The sequence below is a fragment of the Macrobrachium rosenbergii genome, chromosome 12, assembly GCF_040412425.1.
Source record: "Macrobrachium rosenbergii isolate ZJJX-2024 chromosome 12, ASM4041242v1, whole genome shotgun sequence".
Lineage (NCBI taxonomy): Eukaryota > Metazoa > Arthropoda > Malacostraca > Decapoda > Palaemonidae > Macrobrachium > Macrobrachium rosenbergii.
Window position 1 is genome coordinate 1,561,262 of NC_089752.1, and position 11,739 is coordinate 1,573,000.

The 11,739-nt window shown below is 34.1% G+C and overlaps 2 protein-coding genes across 4 annotated transcripts in view; one reads left to right on the top strand and one right to left on the bottom strand.

The window, feature by feature from the left end:
* LOC136844316 (uncharacterized) overlaps positions 1–11,739 on the bottom strand; it is a 303,767-nt gene that overhangs the window by 242,118 nt on the left and 49,910 nt on the right. For all 3 annotated transcript variants that reach the window (XM_067113290.1, XM_067113286.1, XM_067113287.1), the window contains one exon: positions 6,478–6,621. The gene's annotated coding sequence lies outside the window, so the exon portion shown is untranslated. Of the gene's footprint in view, positions 1–6,477; positions 6,622–11,739 lie in introns of those variants that run through there.
* On the top strand, positions 263–646 carry LOC136844302 (processed variable antigen-like). Its single transcript, XM_067113275.1, has one exon. It carries the CDS (start codon positions 263–265, stop codon positions 644–646), a length of 384 nt encoding a protein of 127 aa, XP_066969376.1.

Sequence of the window (11,739 nt, forward strand, 5' to 3'; positions counted from 1 at the left end):
ACTACCATACATCTCAGGAATTTGCTTCCTGGACCCCTTGTCCGAAAAATTTTGAATGTTTTAATAAATGAGGCCATCCTTAAACGAACTTAACAAGAGCCGGTTCTGTTTGCTAAAGGTTTTGCTGACGTTTTACATCCAAGAGGATTGGAATCTTTAAAAAACGAGGACGTCATGAAATTAAAGATTATATTTACAAAAACTAAATTTTCCAACGTAAAGAGAGCTCCCATGAAACACATGTTTCTAAAGAGCGTTCACGATGCTTCGCATTCAGCATACTGAGGAGCATCGTCACACTGAGGAGCATCGTCGTACTGAGGAGCATCGTCACACTGAGGAGCATCGTCATACTGAGGAGCATCGTCATACTGAGGACCATCGTCATACTGAGGAACATCGTCACACTGAGGAGCATCGTCACACTGAGGACCATCGTCGTACTAAGGAGCATCGTCACACTGAGGACCATCGTCGTACTAAGGAGCATCGTCACACTGAGGAGCATCGTCAAACTGAGGACCATCGTCGTACTAAGGAGCATCGTCATACTGAGGAGCGTCGTCATACTGAGAAGCATCGTCATACTGAGGAGCATCGTCATACTGAGGAGCATCGTCATACTGAAGGAGCATCGTCATACTGAGGAGCATCGTCATACTAAAGCACCGTCATACTAGGGAGCATCGTCATACTGAGGAGCATCGTCATACTAAGGACCATCGTCATACTGAGGAGCATCGTCATACTAAGGAGCATCGTCATACTGAGGAGCACCGTCATACTGAGGAGCATCGGCATACTGAGGACCATCGTCATACTGAGGAGCATTGTCATACTAAGGAGCATCGTCTTACTGAGGAGCATCGCCATACTGAGGAGCATCGTCATACTAAGGAGCATCGTCATACTGAGGAGCATCGTCGCATCGTCATACTGAGGAGCATCGTCATACTAAGAAGCATCGTCATACTGAGGACCATCGTCATACTGAGGACCATCGTCATACTGAGGAGCATCGTCATACTAAGGAGCATCGTCATACTGAGGACCATCGTCATACTGAGGCAAGTGGTTATAGGATTAATTCCTATGATGGAAAGGTAATTACCGAGAAATAGATTCCGTTCGCTAAAAGCTTAGTCGACACATCATATTCACTTTATGTTCCACATAAAGTGAGTTTTATTTCCAGAATTTCTTTTTGTGATCACCCCACAGCCCAGGTTTCTTAAAGACCTATAGTTTGATGACGGTAGAACATTATTATGTCTTTTATATCTTCCTTTTATTTTCCCACTGTTCGTCACTATTCGTTTCCTCTCCTTTTCCACATCACACGACTTCCTTCATTCCTACTATTTCTCATTCTGACGGACTCCACTTAAAAAAGTTTTGTTATATTTTTTCTCTTTTAGTCTAGTCATCCTGGAATATATAGATGGTTGAACCTTTTCTCTTTATCTGTCTGTAATATTAATTCATTAACCTGAGAAACATTAGGTATATGTATATATATATATATATATATATATATATATATATACTGTATATATATATATACATATATATATATATATATATATATATGTATATGTGTGTTATATATATATATGTGTGTGTGTGTGTATCTTCTTTTATACAACTTTATATATATGTTAATCCGTTGGTGTGAAGAAAAAGCTGTGAGGTGTCTAAAGGAAATAAAGATTGAGTTTCATTCTGCATCATAATAAAAACTCATAAAATGCCGGTCGCTAAAATGACTCTCCCCTTCATCACATACAATAAAAATGCTTAACTACAAATTGCACGCTGAAATGAAAACGTGTTCATTTGCTCTTTTTAAAACAAAAATGACTGGAGCTGGGAAGAGTTTATTTTGAAAGTACGTAAAGTGAAATCATTTTGTGAGAGACCTTGCTTAAAAAAACATGGCCTTTTTTTTGAATTTTCGATGAAGCGTAAGAAAATTTTGAGGCTCGTTAGACAACTGTGCTTTTAGTTTTCTGTAAAGGAAAACGACAGACGGCTTTGTCTGTCCGTCCGCACTTTTTTGGTCCGCCCAGATCTTTTAACTACTGAGGCTAGAGGACTGCAAATTGGTATGTTGATCATCCATCCTCCAATCACCAAACACACCGAATTGCAGCCCTCCAGCCTCCTATATTCTTTATTTTATTTTATTTAATGTTAAAATTAGCCATAATCGTACTTCTGGAACCGCCATAGGTGCCAGGAACACAGGCCACCACCGGACCGTGGCAGAATTTCATGGTCCGCGGCTGAGGCCACCACCGGACCGTGGCTGAGAGTCATGGGCCGCGGCTGTACAGAAGAAACTTCTGCGCATTTTTCACTTGTTTTGATAGCACATATTTAAAAGCAGTTTCTACTATTTTTCACAGCATTTTTCGTAATTAAAGCAAAAAGTAGTTTTCATAATTTCCAGATTTTTAATGGAAAAAGTCATGACAACGGCAGAGAGTTTTCTTTGCTTCGTAATTTCTTTTAATTACAATGAATCAAGTTTTACGTGAATTCTCTGTAACAATAATCTATCTTTCTGTCTATCTATCTATCTATCTATCTATAGTCAGAAATTTATAAATTTAATATATATATATATATATAATATATATATATATATATATAATATATATATATATATATATACATATATATATATATATATATCACTAATGATGTAACAAGAAAATGAAGGAACAAAGTAAAAAGGAACAAGCGACAGACACACAGACAGACAGAGGGTATTCATGTGATCTTATTCATTTATCAAATCTATAACCCCCAAAATATTTATCAAAGCTATAACCCCCAAAATAAAAATTCTGAATTCAGTATTAAAAACCATGCATAACAACTAACTACAACTTCCCTTCGCAGTTAAACAAATGTTAGTGTTAACTTTGAAAACATTTTTCGTGACGATTCTATTTGTTTGCGTTTATTTTTTTTTTTTTTTACCGGAGTTCTGTTTCCGACTCACGAAGCGAATGGTCGAATCAACAAACAGTTCTTTTCCTCCTATCACTGAAACCCAAACAGAAATCTTTTCCGTAGGCTTACGTCTCCTACATGGGGTGTGTGTGAACGGTATGAAACTGAAAACCTCAGTGTTCTGCATTGAAAGGATATAGATATGTTGGAAAGGAGGAATAAGACTCAGTGTTCACGCATTGAAAAACTTTTACACACACACACACAAATATTATATATATATATGTATATATATATATATATATATATATATATATATATATATATATATATATATATATATACTATATATATATATATATATATACATACATATATACATAATTGTAATTAAAAGTTATCTGAACTGATGATAATATATTTTTTTCCATCTTATTTGCTTGGTTTAAGAGATTTTAAACTCTTTCAAAGAACATAGGATACGTTATAAAACAAATAAATCCAAATATTGTCAATTTGGTTCTTTATACAGTACATTTGTGGTTTTATCAAAATTCAAGAGAATATATTCCCGGCGACTTTCTTTGTCGGTTCGGATTTCTTTCTTAATTTCCATTCGCTCTACGCAAAATCACGTAGTTCCCGGAAACGGCGTCGCAAATTTGGGAAATGGTCAATTCTATGCTAATGCCAATTAAGGGGATTAAAAGTCTGCAGTGAACTGAGTGCAAGATTATCTTCGACATGATATGCCAAATATCTACATTTGTGGTTTATCAAAGGAATTCAGAGAATTTTAGGTAGGAAATTGAGGTGTGTTTTTGGGGTCAGGGTCCAAAAGACTGATGTGAATCTTAATGACATGAATACGGAGTCCAGTTTTTTTTTTTTAATCGCCTACCTGGTCAGCCCCTAAAATTTACCCACGAAGAGCTAAGGTTAAGCGATTCCAGAATTGAACTGAATATAGAATTTAGGCCACAGGCCAAGCACTGGGACGTACGAGATCATTCAGCGCTGAAACGGAAACTGACAGTAAAAGGTTTGAAAGAATAACAGGAGGAAAACCTCGTAGTTGCACTAAGAATTAATTTTTAGGAGAGGGTGGAAAGTAAGATGAAGAAAGAATATGAAAGGAGGTACAGTAAAAGGAACGAAAGGGGGTTGCTGCTAGGGGCCGAAAGCACAATGCAAAGAACCTTCAGTAAAGCCTACAGTGCACTGCATGAGGTGCACTGAAGGCACTAACCCCCTACGGGGGCGATTCTAGATATCTCCAGTGACACTTGAAAGCACTTCAAAAAATCCGCCTTGTTCAATTGGCGATTATTTTTACAATACGGATATAAAATTATATTTTACGATCGTTACAAAGAGTATTATTCCTCGAGGAAAACTGACTAATCATTATATATCAATTATTCAACTGTCAGTGATTACTAGTCGTTAAGGATAAATTATATACATACATACAGTACATGGGTTAGGGAGAATCTGAAAAAGGGAGATTGATGAATAGAAAAACCGTCGGAGGAAAGGTTACAATACAACGAAGAAGATAGAGTTGATAATGAATGAAAACCTCGGGGTGTCATTCACATAACTGGAAAACTCACGCGATTAATTAGACAGATGAAGTAGCGACGCTGAATTAGAAGTCTGATCAATATTTAAATTGGAATGATTTAGCGAGGAAAGGTTTCAGCTAGACTTTGATATTATATGGCGTTACAATACGTGACTGATTAGAAAATCTCAAAAATGGAATATGGGTCTGAAATTCATTTTATGATATTTTTATTTCAGCAACGTACTAAATATTAATAACAGATTCATTTACTCTACTAGAGTGTATAATGTAATTCATGTTATCCTTTCGTGTTATTCTAAAATGTGTACTATAACGATTGATAGAACGTTCATGGTAAGTTGGGTGATTTTAATGATAGCAATGTTTGTCAAATTCTCAACTTTAATCACGGAAATTACGATTAAGGAAAAACTTCCCGAAAATTACGACTGAGAAAAAACTTCACGAAAATTACGATTAAGAAAAACTTCACGAAAATTACGATTAAGAAAAAACTGCAAGAAAATTACGATTAAGAAAAAGCTTCCCGAAAATTACGATTACGAAAAAGCTTCACGAAAATTACGATCACGAAAAAACTTCACGAAAATTACGATTAAGGAAAACCCACGAAAATTACGATTAAGAAAAAACTTTACGAAAATTACGATTAAGGAAAAACCACGAAAATTACGATTAAGAAAAAACCGAAGGAAAATTACGATTAAGAAAAAGCTTAACGAAAATTACGATTAAGAAAAAACTTTGCGAAAATTACGATTAAGGAAAAACTTCACGAAAATTACGGTTAAGAAAAAACCACGAAAATTACGACCAAGAAAAAACTTCACGTTTAAGAAAAAAACTTCACGAAAATTACGATTAAGAAAAAACTTCACGAAAATTACGATCAAGAAAAAAACTTTAAAGAAAGTCGGTACAAATAAATTATTGCCACATTTCTCAATAAGAATTAATCAGTCAACAGCAATGGTTCTCAACCAGGGGAGCGTCAGCAATTTCCAAGGAAGGCGCGAGCCCTAAGGAAAATTTATAAATTCTCTAATTATATTCGTTATTCTCTTAACAAGAGTGAGGAACTAATATTCAGAAGTTTATAAAAAAAAAACGGTAAACGTATCGCCTTATAACGCCAGTTTCCTATAGTCTACTAATCTGGTTAGACTCGTTGGGCTCACCATGTTTTATATATAATTATTTACACCCCTTCCTATCCCTCGAAACCCCTTCTATTTCTCTTTTTTTCATTTTCCTTTAAATCTGGGAGGCGTGGAGGGAAGGACTAACTCTTAGAGTGGGCGTGGCAGTAAAAAGGTTAAGAACGACTGGTCAGTAGGGATGGCTATTTTAGTGGTCAATAGGGATACCTCTTTTAGTGGTCAATAGGTCAATAGGGATACTTCTTTTAGTGGTCAATAGGGATACCTCTTTCAGTGGTCAATAGGTCAATATGGATACCTCTTTTAGTGGTCAATAGGGATACCTCTTTTAGTGGTCAATAGGTCAATAGGGATACCTCTTTTAGTGGTCAATAGGTCAATAGGGATACCTCTTTTAGTGGTCAACAGGGATACCTCTTTTAGTGGTCAATAGGTCAATATGGATACCTCTTTTAGTGGTCAATAGGGATACCTCTTTTAGTGGTCAATAGGTCAATATGGATACCTCTTTTAGTGGTCAATAGGGACAGCTCTTTTAATGGTCCACAGGGATAGCTCTTTTAGTGATCAATACGGATTGCTCTTTTAGTGGCCAATAGGGATATCTCTTTTAGTGGTCGATAGGGATAGCCCTTATAGTGGTCATTAGGGATAGCTCTTTTAGTGGTCAGTAGGGATCGTTCTTGTCTTATCTTACTGCACATAAGAATATTACTAGTTTTTTACTTAAGAGTATCTAGAACAATTCAGGTTAATAGAACTTACCTTTCAGATGCTGTATAAAAAATGTTTGTTCAAACTTTGTCGGTCACTTGCTGAGTCACGTTCATCCGAACCAGTGGTTCCTAACCTTTTTCAATGCATGCACCCCTTTCAAATCAGCAGTCAGTTCTCGCACCCCCTGAATTGCTGAAATAAAAAAAAAACAATTTTACCACTTCATTAGGAAATTAGGTGTAGGTTTATCTATAGCTCAGAGCATTACAGAATAATAATAAATAATAATATGTGTATAATAATAATAATAATAATAATAATAATAATAATAATAATAATAATAATAATAGTCAAAAGTAAATGAATATTGGTCTGAACACCACAGTATATAAACCACCCAGTCAAATAGGATGACTGTGATAAACCCCCCGCCCTCACAAAAAATAATAATGATTATTATTATTATTATTATTATTATTATTATTATTATTATTATCTTTATTTTATTTGTATTTTTTTGCAGAAAAAATAACATGCTTATATAAAAATTGTAATATAATAATAATAATAATAATAATAATAATATAATAATAATATAATAATAATTATTATTATTATTATTAATTTTATTTTATTTTAATTTTTTGCCAAACAAAACATGCATACTTAAACATACACTAATATACTTTGCTCTAATTGTTCATAGGCATCCTCGCACCCCTTCGGAACCAGCTTCGCACCGCGAGCACCCCTGGCTAAGAACCACTGATCTATAAACTGTCAGGTCAAGCAAGTCCTCGCGCACCGGATTTATTGGACAGATGCGGCGAAGGGTTCCGGAAGCAATCAGCATCTCCGCGAAAAGAGGATTAAATTGCCACACTGGACGGGACAACTGGATTAAGGCTGGATGATCTGACGGGAATCGGACGCGGGAACTTACTTGCTGACACATGGGGGCGTTTCAGGCCGTTTGCTTGAAGTGATGATATGACGATGATGTCCTTTATAAGACTATTTTATTTGTTTTGAGAATGCTGGTAATTAGTTCTTGAGATGCATTGGTATTAAATTTATGCCTGTCTGTGGAACATGTTTACAACACATAAAATATATGCATGGACATACAAACACACACACACATTATATATAGATACACATATATATGTATTATAATATATATATATAACAATAATATATATATATATATATATATATTTTTTATATATATTTATAAATAAATATATGTATATATATATATTATATATATAATATACGAGTATATATACACATAAACATATTTGGAAAAGATTTTAGATAAACAGCAAATCCTTAAATATGAAATAAGATATAATTATATATAAATATATGTATATATGTACATATTATGAATATACTGTGTGTATATATATATATATATATATATATATATATATATATATATATATATATATATATATACACACACATATATACAGACAGGTTAGTTATTAAAATCAGTGCTGCTATGAAGGATACCCTACAACACTAGCCATCTGATCTTTTCCAATGTGAAAAATTCAAAGATCTTTCCATATTTAACATTTAGGAATGGAATATAGAATTTAGGCCAGAGGCAAGCGCTGAGACCTATGAGGTCATTCAGCGCTGAAAGGGAAATTGAGATCAGAAGGTTTGAAAGGTGTAACAGGAGGAAAACCTTTCACTTACACCATGAAACAATTGTTAGGAGAGGATGGAAAGCAAGATGGAAGAAAGAGAATATGAATGGAGGTACAGTAAAAGGAATGAACGGGGTTACAGCTAGGCCGCTAAAGGGACGCTGCAAAGAACCTGAGTAATGCCTACAGTGCATCGCGCGAGGTGCACTGACGGCACTAACCCCCCTACAGAGATAGTAAACATTGAGTCCAATTACTGTATCTAATTTACGTATCTTTTGAGTAAAACCGCAACTTTCGCTTCATATTTGCTCCAAAATATTAATTAAAAAATGGTATTGTATCTAATTTACGTATCTTTTGAGCAAAATCGTAATTTTCGCTTCATATTTGCTCTAAAATATTAATGAAATAGTTAAAAAAATAAATGCGTGGCTTTCCAGAATAGAGGTTACGTGAAATCCGCGGAAATATTACTCTAAACTCCCTCTGCATCGAAGATTACATCCCCTTCCAGTTACCTCTATTAAAACCATTACGGTCAAAAAATCCCTTAAGCTGTATATTCTCTGATAATTATACAGCGTTTACTCAGCTTCTTTTGTGTGGAAATTAACTGTAAATTAATTCAGAAAGCGCCATATATGTTTCCCAGGTTCAGAATGCTGTGTGTGTGTGCGTGTGTGTGTGTGTGTGTGTGTGCGTGTGTATGAAAGTGCAATTAACGAAAAATGGGGAAGAATGGGAATGATGATAATTTCATTCAGGTATGAAAGCACGATTAACAAAACGGGGGAAATATAGAAATAATCATTTTAGTTTGCTGTAAAAGAAAACTACTGTGCCGGCTTTGTCTGTCCGTCCGCACTTTATTCTGTCCGCCCTCAGAGCATAAAAACTACTGAGGCTAGAGTACTGCAAATTGGTATGTCGATCATCCACCCTCCAATCACAAACACACCAAATAGCAGCCCTCTAGCCTCAGTAGTTTTTATTTTATTTAACGTTAAATTAACCATAATCGTGCTTCTGGCAACGATATAGAATAGGCCACCACAGGGCCGTGCTTAAAATTTCATGGACCGCGGCTCATACAGCATTATACGAAGACCACCGAAAGATAGATCTATTTTCGGTGGCCTTGATTGTACCCTGTAACGGCTGTACAGAAAACTCGATCATTTACTCGTTTTGTGTCAGAGACACTCTGTGTGTACTCTTCCCGACAATTTCTAACAACAACAAATATCCAATGATACGAAATAAATTCCCACTCCCTTTGTGCAAGGGCGTCCACAGTTGTAAGCCTCCATATATTCGGCCATAAAATAGAGAGAAGAGGAAGTCATTGTTCTCTCTGGCCCCCCCAAAACCAGCAATGGAGTTGCTGGTTAATTGGGTCATTTGCATACTGGGGGGCGGGAGGGGGAATACTGTCATCGCCATACAACTCTACTCAACAACGCGGGCAGAAAGTAGGTCGAATTGTGGTTGCTGATGTCAGTTTGGGGGGTGGGTGGGGGTCATTAGGCTGGCTTACGCTGTAAACTGCTAATATGGTTCTGGTAAAGGAGTCAGTAATTAGGTTTGGTAATATGTATGTATGCTTGTATGTATTTGTGTATGTATAAATATGTATGTATGCAAGTATATTTTGTATGTATCTATGTTATGTATATATATGAATGTTTGTATGTATGTATGTATAAATATATATATTTATACATACATGTATTTAATATATACACGTTTGTGTGTGTACACGTAATATATATGTATATATATATATATATATATATATATATATATATATATAATGTTTGTATGTGTAATATATGTATATATATATATATATATATATATATATGTATAAATTATATAAATGTTTCAAAAACAAGCCACATATACAATTCATAATATCCATTGATGCTCATTATAAGTTTTATCTCTATAAACAGGAAAATATCTGGTATAATTCAGAGAGAGAGATTATAAAACTTATTTATCAGAGAGAACAAACCTTTGTCAGAGAGAGAGAGAAAGAAAAATATAGTGAGAGAGTTCAAAACAAACCACATATACAATTCATTTAAATTCAAGCGCATCCGCTGCAAAAATTGACGCTCACTTATCATAAGTTTTATCTCTATAAACAGGAAGAAATTTATCTGGTATAATTCATTACAGAAAATTACTATAAAACTTATTTATCGCTTGAGTCCATTGGCATAAACCTTTGTCATGTTTTCCCGATATTAAAAAGAAAAATATACGTGACTTTGATAGCAATTACGTTTCGTTCGCGGTAATTACCCCCCCAAACGCTGATTCTGAGAGCAAAGATATTAATTAAAATGCCATTTTTAAAAACTGATTAGTTACCTCGTTTTCATCAGCATTCCACAAGAGCTGTGATTAACGCTGACACAGGAAATATCCAATTTGATAACAGGGCTTGATACAGAAATTATCCTCATTGAAACGCAACTCTTGATATAATGTGATTATTCATTATTACCGAAGGATGTAATTTGCTGGATAATAAATACGTCTGTTAGGCGAGCCATTCGAACTGGCATTGTAATTAAGAATAATTAGATTATCGAATGGGCGTTCATTGTACATATGCCACTAAATATTCAGAAAGTGCCTGTCATTTTGCACAAACATTGAAAGGATAAAAGTAAGAGACTTTCAGGCTATTTTGAGTTTGCAATGTAATTATATTCACTACCAAAATTATAATTATATATATATATGTATATATATATATATATATATATATATATATATATAAATATATATATATATATATATACATATATATATATATAAGCAGCAGGAATATATATATATATATAATATATATTTATTTTTCAATGCCGACTTTTTATCACATCACGAATATTCAATCAAGCTACAAGCATTTAATATCTAATTCGCTCTATTAAATATATATTTTGTATATGTTCCCGAAGAATGCTGTCGATAATAAGTTCCTTCTCGTGATGTACCATACTTTCCAGCCCCAGCGCATTTTAACCCACGCGGCCAGCAATGGTATAAGTGGATATCTTTATATATCGCCCGTAACTCCAGGTGTTTGTATTTGGAGACGATATACCCTATATTATATGATATTAGATATATACGTATTGTAATATTCACTAACAAATATATATGATATAATAAATCATAATAACTGCGTGCCAAACGCACTATATTATTACTATTGGATTATCTCGAAATATGAAAACACCTGAGTTCGACGGGCGATTTGTATAGGAACAGACGCCACTTATACCTCTCTTGCTGGCCGCGTGGGTTAAAATGCGTCCAAAGAATATCTAGTTCTTGTTTCGCTGGTTCGAGCCACGAGACGAGTAAGATGAAAATTCCCTTCAGTGACAAATACAGAAAGAAGATATTGATCCCAATTATATAAAGAAAAAGAAAAATAAACAGATATATATATATAATAAATATATTGTAATATTCACTAACAAAAAGAATAGTATATATATGAAGTAATGTATTGCATTTTATGCTTGAACTTCTGGAACAAATATATATATATATATATATATATATATATATATATATATATATATATATATAATATATATATATATATATATATATATTATTA